This window comes from Oryctolagus cuniculus, chromosome 10 (assembly GCF_051225735.1).
Source record: "Oryctolagus cuniculus isolate XC-2025 breed Fujian yellow rabbit chromosome 10, ASM5122573v1, whole genome shotgun sequence".
In the NCBI taxonomy this organism is placed as follows: domain Eukaryota; kingdom Metazoa; phylum Chordata; class Mammalia; order Lagomorpha; family Leporidae; genus Oryctolagus; species Oryctolagus cuniculus.
This window is the reverse complement of record NC_142876.1, coordinates 27,791,544-27,805,792: the sequence shown is the minus strand read 5'-3', so window position 1 is coordinate 27,805,792 and position 14,249 is coordinate 27,791,544. Positions and strand designations below refer to the sequence as shown.

At 54.8% G+C, this 14,249-nt stretch overlaps 1 protein-coding gene across 4 annotated transcripts in view; it reads left to right on the top strand.

Moving 5' to 3' along the window:
- Positions 1-14,249, top strand: part of MAPK4 (mitogen-activated protein kinase 4) — a 135,381-nt gene that overhangs the window by 73,716 nt on the left and 47,416 nt on the right. For all 4 annotated transcript variants that reach the window (XM_051851940.3, XM_051851942.3, XM_051851941.3 and 1 more), the window contains one exon: positions 6,850-8,218. In XM_051851940.3, the coding sequence (XP_051707900.3) occupies positions 7,673-8,218 (546 nt within the window). In that variant the 5' untranslated portion in view covers positions 6,850-7,672. The remainder of the gene's footprint in view (positions 1-6,849; positions 8,219-14,249) is intronic.

Sequence of the window (14,249 nt, the reverse complement as noted above, 5' to 3'; positions counted from 1 at the left end):
CAGCACTTAGCAGCTTAAAGCAACACTATCATCACACAGTTCTGTGGGTCAGGAATCCGAGCACAGCTTAATGGGTTGCCTCTGACCAAGGTTTCTCACGAGACCTCGGTCAGGCTGTTGACCAAAGCTGGGGCCCCCTCAAGGCTGAACTGGCGGACGACGAGCTTCCAGGCTCACTCACACGGCAGCTGGCAGGGGTCTCCTCGCTGGGTGCCCCATGATGCAGCAGCTGGCTTCCCCCAGAATCCAGCAAGAGACAGCGACCACCCAAGATGGAAGCTACTATCTTTTGATAACTGGTCGTTACTTCTGCCACTTTCTATTCCTTAGGACTAGGTCACTAGGTCCAGCACACACCTAAGCAGGGTGGACTCCACAGGCCCTGAGAACCAAGAAGCCAGGACCAGGTGTTTCTCCCACTGGCCTGGCTCCTTCTAACTTGCACCACACCTGCAGTAGCGACTCTGGAGATGGCCCCTGAATATCCGGGCATTGTTCCTGCAGCAGAGGTGGTGGTGGTGGTGGTTCCTCACTCCCAAATGAATCCAAGTTCCTTAAAGTCAGGAGCCGCCATGTGTTCTGTGCTCTTTATCTCCCATATAGACCAACCATGTGCCTAGCAAGTAAGAACATCTCAGCTCCAAGTGGGAAAAATTAACAACAGACCAAAGTGAACATGTTTTATGTAATTACAGGGCTTGACATCCCTCTTGGCAAGATGGCTAGAGTAGCTGCATATACAGTCAGCTTTTCAGAATGTCAGCAAGGCTGCACATGCACCTGCCGGCTCCAGAGTGTTGGCCTTGATTCCCAAGCTTGTCTCTACATGGTCTCAAGGTGGCGGTTCCAGCACCAACACCACTTGTCCCACACCTGCGTCCACACGCACAGGAAGTAGGGTTTCTTCTTGTGTGGGGAGAAAAAGTTTTCCTTGCAGCCCCCAGCATGCATTTCCTTAAGGCTTGTTGTCCATCCCAGATAAAGGATCTCCTCTAAACCAATCACTGCGAAAGAGGAACCTGATTACCACAGCTGGTTAAGTGGATGGGTTTGGGAGCGGTCATCGCTCTAGGACTTTTGGAAATGTGTGAGGCTGTCACAGGGAGTGGTATTGGCATTTAGTGGCCCAGAACCGGGGTTGTACAACTTTCAGCAATGGTACGAGGCACAGTCACCCGAAACGAGGAAAGAACTGCTTATCCCCAGGTACTGTGTGGTCACCTGGGTGAGCCTGGAAGCACCCCTTCTCCTGTGAGCCTTGCTGACTGCAGCCCTGGCCAGCAGCTTGAGTGAGGACTTGTGAGGTACTCGGGTCAGAGGACCCAGCTATTCTGCTCAAATGCCAGTACTGTCCCTGCTCGTGTAGCCCCATGGTTCTCAACTGGGGATAACGTGTGCCTCTCCCATAGGTGAGAGTTGTCTGCATTCGGAGACTCTCTGGGTTGTCACAGCTGGGGGCTGTTCCCAGCCAGGGTGCTCCTAAATACCCCCACTGTGTGATGGTGGTGGGGATGGTCCCCCCAGTTGAAAATATCTGGCTCAAAATGTTGATTACGCTGAGGCTTAGAGACCCTGGTTAGACCAGTTGTGAGTCATTCCTGGGCGGGGCTCAGCTGCTTGTTGGCCCAATTAGACCTGGTTTCTGCTGGTGAGGAGGAAGCAGTGATGGTCTTGGTGGATGGCCATGGGGCCAGCCACCATGGGTGCCCAGCAGGACCCCTGCGAGTTGGCTGGCTCATGTGTCGGCCAGTCCCTTGTCTGAGGTTCCCAGTTAGGCAAGTGGCCAAGGACTGGATGGAAGGCAGAGTTATGGTTGTTGGAACTTGAGTTAGTTTTCTCTCAATTTTTAATCTCACTTTAACTCTCTACTTCTCAGTTTCAATTTCTATAAAATGGGTTTGTTAACGGTGGCCTCCATACTGGGATTGAACATGAGCTGAAAGGGTGGCTGCCTCTTGCTTTAATGTGAGAAGTCCCATAAGATGTGTCTACTGCCATTGTTCCCTCACTAAGCCTGAGAAGTGGCACTGGGCCCAGCCGGCTCGTGGTGAGTTGTCCATGTGGGCTAGATCAGGTGTTACAGCGAGGAGAATGTGGCCATTAGGATTGGACTGACCTGCGTGGGCACGCAAGATTCTTTACCTGCCACAGGGTAGCCGTGTGCAAACCACGTCCCATCAGAGAATGGTATTAACCTTAGGGTTGTTGTGAGACCCCCATGGAACAATGCCAGGGCAGGCCCTCGCCAGATGGAGTTACCCCGTCCTCCGCCTGCCTCTGTCGCCTTTGCCTTCTCTCCTGCAGGTTTCTTTGGATGGGCTGAGGAGTGGGGCACTTCAGCAGTAGCATAGAGTCACAGGACCGGAAGGGACCTCTTGGCCAGTTTAGGTGGCTTTTGGACCTCAGAGAGTTGGGCCCTGAGGGCATAAAACCTGCAGTTTGATTTAGCCAGGCCTGGGGTAGCGTCCTGAGCCAGGGTGCTTCCGGGAGGCAGACAGGATTGGGGTCATGGCACCGTGAGGGTTAACAGGAAGACTAAAGCCAAGAGGAGGAGACAGTGCACGGTGCACAAAGATCCAGAGGGGGCTAAGGGGCCTCCTGGGAACACGCAAGGGTGCTCCATGGAATCTGGAGCCGGCGTCGACAAACGACTATGCCCGGGCCCAACCAGGCCCTCCACCTAAGGGTATTTTTGGACATAAGTTTTATGGACATGCAGCCACGCCTACTCATATCCGTGTTGCTGCGGCTGTTTTTGTGCCACAAAGACAGATCGAGCAGCTGTAGTAGAGGCCGTTACATCCTACAAAACTTGAAATGTTCATTTTCTGGCCCTCTATGGAGAAAGCGGGCTGATCCCTGGCGTGGGGGACTTCATCCACGGCGACGGCCGTGATGAGCATCACACGCCTTGGAGTGGGACCCTCCACTGTGAAATGAATGGCGCCACCTAGAACTGTGCAGTGCACAGCCTGTTCCACTCAACGTCAGCCCCGCCTGAGAAGAATGTCCTGCAGGGTTCTGTGCGTGTGTGTGTGTGTGTGTGTGCGTGCATGCGTGTGCACCCACGCGCTCGGGAGAGGGAGGGAAGCAGGATCCTGAAATGTCAGCACCTTGCGGGGGGCGAGAGTTCCTGCTGCAAGCCCACAGCGTGGGGTTTGGGGGAGGTGAGTCTAAATTTAGACTTTCCAAAGCCACTCTGTAATCCAGGGCCTCAGGAGTCCCCAGGAGGACAGCGGGCACCCTCACCCCCCGCCGTCCCCATCTTGTCTCTGGTTTGCCTCCACCTGTTAAAAGGCTGGATGGCCTTAAACAATTGCTGGAGACTCGGTGAGGAGTCTGTCAGGAACTGAAGCTCCACTGTGAGGGAGTCCTGGGGGTAGAAATTTCTATTCCTAGGCCGGCGCCGCGGCTCACTAGGCTAATCCTCCGCCTTGCGGCGCCGGCACACCGGGTTCTAGTCCCAGTCGGGGCGCCGGATTCTGTCCCGGTTGCCCCTCTTCCAGGCCAGCTCTCTGCTATGGCCCGGGAGTGCAGTGGAGGATGGCCCAAGTGCTTGGGCCCTGCACCCCATGGGAGACCAGGAGAAGCACCTGGCTCCTGCCATCGGATCAGCGCGGTGCACTGGCTGTGGCGGCCACTGGAGGGTGAACCAACAGCAAAAAGGAAGACCTTTCTCTCTGTCTCTCTCTCTCACTGTCCACTCTGCCTGTCAAAAAAAAAAAATTTCTGTTCCTGCATTGGATCTCAGTGCTTGCCACAGACACGTGCCAGCCCCAGCTGCCCATGTGGGAGTTCCCTGCATTCCTCTTGCTGGTGTCATCTGAGCACAGCTGTCACCTCACTGTCACTCTTCCCCAGGTCCCTGGGGAGGAAGTCACACCTGTGACTCAGAGCAGCTCCCAGCCACCACCTCATGGTGGTGCTTTGCCCAGACACGCGACCTTGTGCCACTCCTCTGCCTGGGTGGATGTGTCCAGATGCCCATCTGCCCCTCTCCAGGCCCCGATGGGCCCACACCTCTTGGTGTAACGTGCGAGAACTGAACCACTGGTCTGAAACGTCTTAGGTATAACTCAGTCCGCCTCTGGAGAAAGGTGCAACGTTTGCAGTCGAAACGATAGAGGAATTGGAGAAGGAAGAGTCTGGGAAAGACCAGCGTAACAGGAAACAGGAATGGGGACCGAGCAATGGACAGACTAGGGCTGCCTGGTCAGCATGTCGAAATTCTAAGAGGGGCAGCAGCTAAGCAGAAGGTGCTCCCAAGAGGGTTCAAGTTCAAGTTCAAGTGTGAGTGCTTAGGGCTTGTGGTGAAAAGGGCCCTGATCAGCAAGCCTGGGGGGAGGGGCGGCTGGCCCTCTGGGAACTGATTTTGCAGCCGCCATAATTCAGGTCTTTCCAGCCCACAGGGACTTTTCTTTGTGTGACTTTATGCCCCAGCCTTGTGAGACTGGGAGATGAGAGTGTAGAACAAGTTCAGTGTCAACCCAGGTTGGTATAGGGTAAATGTCCACGGCAGGATACACAGGAACCCCCGCGGGAGTTTGGGAAAGGGGGAAGTGTCGCCGAGCACGGGGACGGAAGCTGCACAAGGGAGCGGGGCGTCCTCCGGATTCCGAACGACCGCCAGCAGGGGAGCATTGCAAGCACCGCAGCAAGGCAGGGATAAAAAGATGACATTTAGGGGCCCGTGAGGAAGTGGAGTGGCTGGAATCGGGCCTGCCGCTGACGGGGACGGTGCCTGCCCTGGGAGAGGAAAGGGAGAGTTTTAAAAATAAATGAAGCACCTCTTAATTATTCACGGCTGATCTGCATTGCAGCAAGTCCTGCTTCTGGCTCCCTCGTGATGTCATCCTCCTGCCCGCTGCTCCTCGCTGTCTCCCTTCACAGCCCAGCAGGAGCTGGGGCGGGCAGAACACTTCGCATCCCTCTTCCTTGGGGAAACAACACAGGCCTCTCTCGGCTGTGCCCTTGTGAGCCAGGCCAGGCTTGCAGGTAGAGGGGGAAAGAAGCTCCGGTTTCATTGCTGACACCTGGCTCAGGCAGCGGGAGGCAGGGGAGAGAGCAGGGGGAGCTGTGGGCGCTCTGGGCTCTCCCGAGTTAGGTGCCCAGGTGGACTTCCGGGCACAGACCGTAGACTGTGCCTCAGTGGGTGGTCCCAGCACCAGCTGTGACTGGCCAGGCACCATCAGACGGAGTGAATGCTGTTTGTACATCTGCCTCAAATGTACATTGACCTCGTGGGAGCTGGAAGCACCAAGCCGGCACCCTCAGAGCCTTGGGGTGCACTGCCAAGTCCCCGTCTTCCAGTGCAGGTGCTCTCAGGCTCCTGAGGGTGGAGGGGCAGAGGCCATTACTACAGGGCAACTGGCCAGTCCCAGTCGTGACTGCTGGTCAAAGAGGGCACGCCGGGCCCCTGGGGAGGACCATGGACTTGTTTGGTAAGGGTGCTTCCCAGTCTGAACTCCTCTGTGGTTAGTTTGCTGCTGGCCCCTATGGTCCTACACAGAGTAGGAGGACTCCAAAAAGTCTGACAAGTGACCCGAGTAACAGGTGCCTCTTACTCTAATGTAAGGCAGTGCTGAACACTGGCAAAACGGGGACATGGCCTGAGCAGTTCCTATGTCCAGACTCTGGGCAAATGCCATTGGAGAAGATCTGATTATTGAGATCGGCCACATCCCCTCATTTGCCCCCTTGGTTTCAGAGCATTGAGGTCACCGTTGTTGGCAGAGTTGTGCAGGGTGCAGATAGCGCAGTGTCCCTGCAGGGGGCGCCCTGCAGTACGATGAGGATTTAGAAGCAGCCTTTGTGCTGGATGCCCTGTCCTTTCTCTGCGAGGCCGTGGACTTGATGGACTCACAAAGCCTGCCACTCTCTCAGGAGCTCTGATTGCGCCTTTACTTCAGGGGTCTGAACCCACACGGCTAAGTTTTGCAGTGTTTTCTCCCCAGTGGTACAATGCGTGTAATGTACGCCACCAGCCACCGGGCGGAGTGGGGGAGGGACCCACAGTCAGGACTGGGTTGCCCCGCTGATTTGAAGCACTAGATAGCTCCTCCTCACCAAAAAGAACACAAGGGGTCTTCAGCAAGTTTGTGAAAAAAGCATGATGAACAAACGATGCTCAGACTTCAAAAGTGTTTTGTGCCAAAATAAACTTCTCTTTTAATACCACTTTTCCAGAAACTTACTGAAGTACTTGCCTACAGTTTACCACGCCAGACCTAATGTGGTACTGGGATGTCTGTGTCTGATTTCTGGGAAAAAAATTTTTTTTTTTAATCCCTTTTAAATGGGTGGCAATGTGCAATTCTTCTAATCTGGCGTACGTGTTTCTGCCGCTTCTGTGGACGGCAAAAAGCTAGAGAAGTCCCAGTCCCCAGGCAGATTCTCTCTTCAGATGTCCAAAGAAGGCAGGAGAGGAGCCTGAGTGGAGAAACAAGATGATCGATCTTTTATTTTCTGTCTGCGACTAGTTTCTTTCTGCTCTCCGCTTTCCTAGCCAGTGCCGCTGCGTGTGCTTGGAGAAAATAACAAATTAATTTTGCGAAGGTCAGAAGGGGCAACCCCCCACCCACGGACTGCACGTGTTAGCCGTGGGGGAGCCGGCGTCGACATGAAAGGCGCACATCTGATGGTCTTATCGAATGAATCCATCTTTGCTCAAACACAGCAGGAGGGCTGCTGGGGCGGTGGGGCCGTGCAAAGCCCGGAATCCCCTGAGCAAGCAGTGTTTCAGCCGACTGGACAGATCAAATAACACTTGGGCTGGTGAACAAAAGACGCAAGTGGGAAGGTGTTAGAAGCTGGAGTGTGGAAATTTACCCAGTGTTGTTTCTTTGACAGGGAAGGAGCCTGGGTCTGAGAGATGCCACATTGCTGCGGCCTCTCTGGGTGCAGCGGAACTCAGTCTCCGCCGAGGCGGCGTGGATGAGGGGGTGGAAGACGATGCGGCCCAGAGCTGAAGGCTGCACGGGCTCCCGGCTGAGCGGCTGAGCTGCCCCTGAACTTGGAACGGCCGTCAGGTGCAGCGCTCATGAGAGGTGCACACCTTGCTCCAGCTTCCAGAAGATTCTTTCTACCAGCTCCCCTTGGATTCCAAAAGCCAATCCAGCTCACCGGGCTGACGGGACCCCTTCCTACCGCTTAGAACACCAAGGGAGACTGTGATACAACTGAGCTTTGAGCCATCTTAAGGAAAGAGACGCAGCTTAGCAAAGCTCTGCACTTGAGCCAGCAAGGGCCTCTGGTGACAAAGGACTCAAAGGGACGGTTTCTGCATCTTTTGCTTTGAGGTCCATTGGGATTTAAAAACAAAGTTTCCATTCCTCAGATAACGACACTATTTTTCTTCCTTTCTAAGATGCCCCATTTGAAAGAAGCATGAGCCATTCTAAGCTGCCCAGTAGCTTCAGGAAGCCCAGGCATTGGTGCACAGCCCTCCCGGTGCAGGTTGAGACAGCCTGAGTCCCGAGTGGAGCAGCTCCGTGAGGACAGAGGTCATCCCTGTCTGCAGAGAGCTGGTGGCGGTGACCTCGGCAGGAGCGGAAGCACCTCTCGGCCGTGGCAGCTGACAGGATGCAGCGTGCTGGGGAGCCCGCTAGCCAGCACTTGGCCTTTCCCGACTGCCCCTTCCTCGCGAGGGCAGCCCCACACCACTGACCCGACCATGGCCGAGAGGGGCGACTGCCTCGCCAGCGCCTATGGGTATGACCTCGGCGGGCGCTTCGTCGACTTCCAGCCCCTGGGCTTCGGCGTCAACGGGCTGGTGCTGTCGGCCGTGGACAGCCACACCTGCCGCAAGGTGGCGGTGAAGAAGATCGCCCTGAGCGACGCCCGCAGCATGAAGCACGCGCTCCGCGAGATCAAGATCATCCGGCGCCTGGACCACGACAACATCGTGAAGGTGTACGAGGTGCTGGGGCCCAAGGGCGCCGACCTGCAGGGCGAGCTGTTCAAGTGCAGCGTGGCCTACATCGTGCAGGAGTACATGGAGACCGACCTGGCGCGCCTGCTGGAGCAGGGCACGCTGAGCGAGGAGCACGCCAAGCTGTTCATGTACCAGCTGCTGCGCGGCCTCAAGTACATCCACTCGGCCAACGTGCTGCACAGGGACCTGAAGCCCGCCAACATCTTCATCAGCACCGAGGACCTCGTGCTCAAGATCGGCGATTTTGGCCTGGCGCGGATTGTCGATCAGCACTATTCCCACAAGGTACGTCCGCCGGGCTGGCTGCTACCCGCAGCACTCCGAGGCTCTGCCTGGCTCCGTGCTAACCAGGCGGCTCGGGCAGTGGCTGCAGGGTGTCGGAAAGATCACGGGGCCGGGAGGGGGGGTCTGGGTCTCCGTCTTGGCTCTGTCACGTGGCTATGGCCAATAGCTGCAGGATGTATATAGGTTGTAGAAGGCTGGACAGGACAATACCAAAAATCTCTCCTAGCTCCCAATCCCACGGCTTTAGAATTGTGTATTGGTGAGTTTGCCTCTAGCGTCCCCGTACCCTGGCTTCCACCCAACCATCTCGTCTCCCTGCTGTCTGTTCAGGACATCATGGGTAGGGGGGCTCCCGCCACAGTTTTCACCTCCTCATTCAATCAGGGCGGACCTATTCCATGTCCTTTCTCTCCGACATGGCTAGTGGGCTCTAATGGCCAATCTGATAAACTGTTGCTCACTGCGCATCATCCAGCAAATGGCTCAGCTTTCCTGGGTCCCACGATGCATCATGGGAAAATCTCAGTGTCAGGATGCTGTGGTTGAGATCCTCCATGGCAGATGGTGAGATGCTCCCCCAACCGGCTGTAGGAATCAGAGCCGGCCTGGCGACACCGGCAGAGGCATGTGTCACCCTCCAGGCCCCAGACCTCCTCCTTCCTGGTCCCCTGCTCTCTTCAGGAGCTGGGACCCTGTGACATTCTGTGCTTTTCCTTACCCCAGGTTCCTGCGACTTTAGGGGTGCCCTTGAGCCCCTTCAGCATGAGCACACCACCAGGCACCCCTCCACCAGCACAGCTGGCTAGTGTGTTGGTTTCCAGCCTCCTGCAGAAGCCTCTGTCCCTTGACATCTTTTATCGGGAGAAAAATCCCATAGGGAGCAGGTGTGCTGTGGGCTGTAATCAGCTGTGTGTGATTGGCGGGGGAGTAGTCGTGCCCTTGACCGTGCTTCAGCCTTCTCTCTGAAGCCCTCCCTCTGCTCCCACACTGCCCTGCAGGACAAGGCCACCATCTGCCTCCTGCCCCAGCAGTGAGAGGGCACTGAAGGCCGGGCTCCTGGTCCTACCCTCACTGGCTGGAACTCAGGCTCCCACCGACATCGCAGACCCAAATCAGCCTCACCGTCTCTGGCCCCTCAGTGCCATAGATGCCTTGGGCACCTCAGCCATGAACTTGCCGTCTGTCAAAGCTGACAGCCAGCTCTGTAGTCAGAAATGTCCTTGGTGAAATAAGGCAGACAAACAAACCAACACACAAAACCCAGTGTGCTTCTCTGCCTACGTAGTGCCCAGAGCTCTCTCTCCCTCCTCTTGCTTCTAAGGAGCAATGACTCAAAACGAGGAAACCAAAGGTTTTAACCCAAATCACCTCTAATTTGATAAAAGACCGAGACTCCACGACCCTGTTATATCCAGGATGCACAAAACCCATCTTCTCTGCTGGAATAAACCAGTGCATTTGGGAACCATAGTAAGATGAGAAGGAGTAAGTGGAGTGTTCCACGGGACGATCTCAGAACAGCACACAGCAGGCTCTCAGCTCAGAGAAGAGAAGCTGCACTGGTAATCTTAGGAGGTGGCGTGGTCTGAGCAAGAGTCAAGGCTACCGGGTGACGAGGCTGGGCCCCTCCTGACCATGCTGGCTTGCAGTGGGTGGTCACGGGCCCCCGTGTTCTCATGCCCCAGGAGCCTGGGTTTCTCTGGCCCTCTCTGCCTCCTGGCTGGTGGTGAAGAATCTAAATGGACCATGAATGTAAGATTCCCCCTGGCAGGACTGCACCCATTCACTTAGCAGGTGCTGAGCGCCCACCGAGCCCAGGCCGGTGCTGGGAGCCAGGGAGGGAGAGACTGACACCGCTTGTCCAAGGGCTGTGCTCGGGCTCGCCATCCTGTTGCTGCCACTCCCCGGCTGGACTTCGGTTTTCCCAGGCAGAGGAGCTTAGATGTTCTGACTCACTCTGGTGGGGAGCTCGTCAATCAGATCATTGTGGGAGATGAAAAAAATGACGCAGGGGCTGACGTCACGGCATAGCAGGTAAAACCTTGGACACCGGTTCTAGTCCCGGCGGCTCCACTTCCCATCCAGCTCCCTGCTAATGGCCTGGGAAAGCAGTGGAAATGCATGGGCCCCTGCACCCATGTGGAGACCTAGATGAAGCTCCTGGCTCCTGGCTTTGGCCTGGCCCAGCCCTGGTGGTTGTGGCCAGTTGGGGAGTGAAACAGTGGATGGACGATCTCTCTCTCTCCCTCACTGTAACTCTGTCAAACAAATAAGTAAATCTTTTTTTTTTTTTAAAGTGACAGGAGCCAGCAACAACCAAGTAGGTACTCCTGTCATGCCCCCACCCACCCCCCGCCTCGGTGCCCTGGAGTTGGGCAGGCACTACCCACCCTCACCCCGTTTCCTCCCTTACACACTTTTGCTTTTAGCTTCCTGCCTTCTCTTCCCCAGTGATGAGGGAAGGACTTATATTTGGTGCTTTTATTTATCCAATATCTATTTAAATAAGTTCTCAATTAACCCTTGTAACACTGTGAACATTTAGGGCGGTTGCTCCATTTGAAAACAGAGGACTGGATTTGTTAAGCTTACGCAGCTGACCATGCTGGGAGTGGGCGTGGGGCTCTAGAACTGGGGCTGCTCATGTCCTCCCAGAGGCTCTGTCCACATGCCGCCTCCTCCGGGAAGTCTTCCTGGATTCCAGTTTATTATTAATAATTCCCTTCTGTGAATTCTCATGTCACTTTTCCCCAGTCCTGTAGCCTGTGTATTCTAAGTCTGTCTTATGGGGGTTTGTGCCTGTTCTTTTTACTCCTCCAACTCAGAGTCCCTCGGCTCCTTGAGGGCTGTCTCTTATTTATCTTGGTGACTTTCATTCACCACCACAATGTATCCACACTTTGCCTCCAAATCACATTAGGATGTCCTGAAAATCAGCTAGCTCAGGGGTCCTCGGAGCGTGGGCCCAGACCACCTCACCTGGGAACTCATTAGACTTGTGGATGCCTGGCCTGAAGGTGGCACCGGCCACCTGCGCATGCACGACTTCCCAGGTGTTTCTGATGAGCCTGACCTTTTAAGAGCCAGCGATCGCTTGTTCCTGGAGGCCTGGAGCTGTGGTTTTCAACTTCAGCATGAAGGAGACCACTCAGAAGACCTTCTAGAAAAGTAGGTGTGTTTGAAGCAGGTGCCTTTACCTAGAAGGGGTAGTTAGTGGTGGCGAGGGATTGCAGGCCCAGTATGGCTTCCCCTGGCTTCGATCGCATCGTGTTGGAAATAGCGTGTGCCAGCGCAGCCTGGGTGCGGTGGAAAGCTACAAAAAACGGAACCTAAACCAAAAGGAGCTTTGGTTCTGTTTAGGTTTGATTGTAGCATTAGTCAGGTGGTAGGAATACCGATTTTGGAAAACATAATCTTCCCATTCTGGTGTAAGCTACTTCTCTCGATTCAACTTACAAACAAGAACACTGGTTTCACGGCCGAGTGCAATTGAGCGTTTGAGATCTCAGCAATTTACCGCAGCTGGAAGCCTTGTGGTGCAGTTCCAGGCCCCCAAGGAGGCAAAGACAGGGCCTTTGCATGGGAGCCCTGGCCGGCGGCGTTTACGCTGGTTCAAATCTGTTGACCACTTCCCCAGTCTACTGGCCCCTCTGCCTGGCTTTGGTGGTTACTGGGGCCAAGGTGACCCACAGAAAGCTCCCTTGGGGCCCCGGATTCCCTAGAAACTGAACACAGCGGGCAGGAATGCACCTTTCTGAGCCAGGCAGAGGGTCTTTGTGTGCCAACGGTCTGGGTGAGCTCCAGCTCGCTGCTGGTGAACCCCAGGTCACTGAGGGGGACCCCAGAACTGAGCTCGGGTCAGTGGTGCTGGTGCCGGGAGGGGGCCCACCACCCGCAGAGGCCGGGTTTCCTGAGGAAACGAGCCCCAGGAGGACATCTCACTGCGGGCACAGCTAGCGTGGAGGGCCACTTTCTTTCTCAGCCGCTAAGCGTGTTATTCCAAATCAGTGACGCTGAAAAGATTTATTTAAAAGACTATGAAATATCCCTTTTTAAAAGGGAAAAATATGACCCAGGGGATTAGAACGGAGGTCATACTCAAGAGTCAAGTGTTCCTGAACTTGCAGGTGGATTTGGGGAGCTCATTTTGTTGGCTTTCCCTACCCTTTTGCCACCTTCCCCTGGGCAGGACAGGGCCCCCAAGTGGGCTGCTCACTCTGTCCCTGGGCCTCCTGGGGTCCTCGGAGTGCCACTCCCAGGATGCCACAGCCCGGCTGCCCCGTGGAGCTCCGAGGGTGACAGAAATCTTAGCCAGCAGGCACGGCGGTGGCACCGTTCGTTCAGACAGGGAGCCAGCCAGAGTCCCACGCAGGGCCCTCGAGGCCCCTGCCTGCCAGGTTGACCCTTTCTTGCCATTATGAAGGTGATGAGCGAGGTGTCAGGGGCTTAGAGCACTGGCTGCCTTCCATTATCCCAACGGCCGGCCCGCTACGCCCGTGCACACCCGCCCTGCTCTGCTGCCTCCCTCGCCACATCAGGCTCCCCCTGCAGACCCGCCCCTGGATCTGGGTCTCTGCTGGAGGGGGCAGTTGATTAAACGGCCAAAGGGATCAGTAGCTCCCTGGTCAGAACCCTTACTGTCTGCAGCAGCCTGCTGGGTGCCCTGGCCCGCACGGCACCCTTAGCGTGGCTGGGGAGGGGCTAGCGTTTCACGTCCCGCATCTCCGTTTATCTGGAGAGCATCTTAATTGTCCCCTCGTTTGTGAAGCTTGTTCTCTCTGGATAGAAACTTGGGAGCTCGGGGTCTTCTCTTTCGATTCTTGAAAAATGCCATTGCTGTATTCTCGGTCCCCACTCCTTCCGGGGGCGGGGGGAGCTGGCTTTCATCCCTGTCATTGCTGCCTTCTCTGGGGTGTGTATTTTTTCTCTAGCCCCTTTCAAGATGTTCTCTTGATCTTCGATGTTCAGCAGCTTGATTAAGATGCAGCCTTATTTGAATTTATCCTATGGGAGCTTCACTGTACATCTTACATCTCTGAGTCCATTTTTTCCACCACATTTGGAACATTTGCACTAATTTTTTTTCCTGCCCTGCTTCTCTCTCCCCCATTCTGGACCCTGATTGTCTGCACGTGTCAGCCTGGCATTTTCTCCACAGTCTCTCATTTTTTTTCAGAGTGGATAATTGCTATGGTTCTGTCTTCAGCTTCTCTAATCCTTTCTTCTGCCATCTTTAATTTATTGTAGCTCATTTGGTGCATTTTTTTCTATGTTGGATAATACACTGTTCTGTTCTTGAATTACCATTTCTTTGTAGTTCTCATTTGTTTCCTGGGATTCCCCCTCTCTCTACTCATTGAGACCACATTTTCCTGACATCTCTGACCATAGCTATAATGCTTTGCCGTCTGTGTCAATTCCAACAACTGGGACACCTCAGGGTCTGTTTTCTGTTGAGCATTTATTTCTCTCACATTTTCCGCTCCTCCACATTTCTAGTGGATTTTACCTGTTTCCCAGCATTACAGTTAACACTTTAAAGGAGTCTGAATTCTGCTGTCTTCCTTTAGTGAGTGTCAAGTTTTGTGTTGGGTGAGTGAGGGGTTAATGTACCAGTGGTTCTCCTTGGTTTTAGGCTTCGACTGGGCATTCCAGGGTAGTCCTTACTTGAGAGCATGGTCTTTAACCCCATGGCCTGGTCCTTCTTTGGTCTTACCTCCAAACATGGAACATTAGCCAGGTGTTTCCTCTCTGTGGGGCTAGAACCCCAATGTTCTCCAGCCCCCTACTGTGCCTGATGTCACTGTTCTGCTCTTAGTTCCAAAACAGGTGCTTTTTGGCTAGATCTCAACAGAGACTCACTCTGCCATGTGCAGCCCAGCCCTTAGCCAGAGGTCTGTGGAAACCTCCCACATAAAAATTTCTGTATCCCTATCATAAAAACTCCTCCCTCACAGGGGTACCCAGGGAGAGTGCGGGAGCAGGGAACTCATCTGACACGCCTCTTTCCCTTCCTGGGCCTCCCACTCAG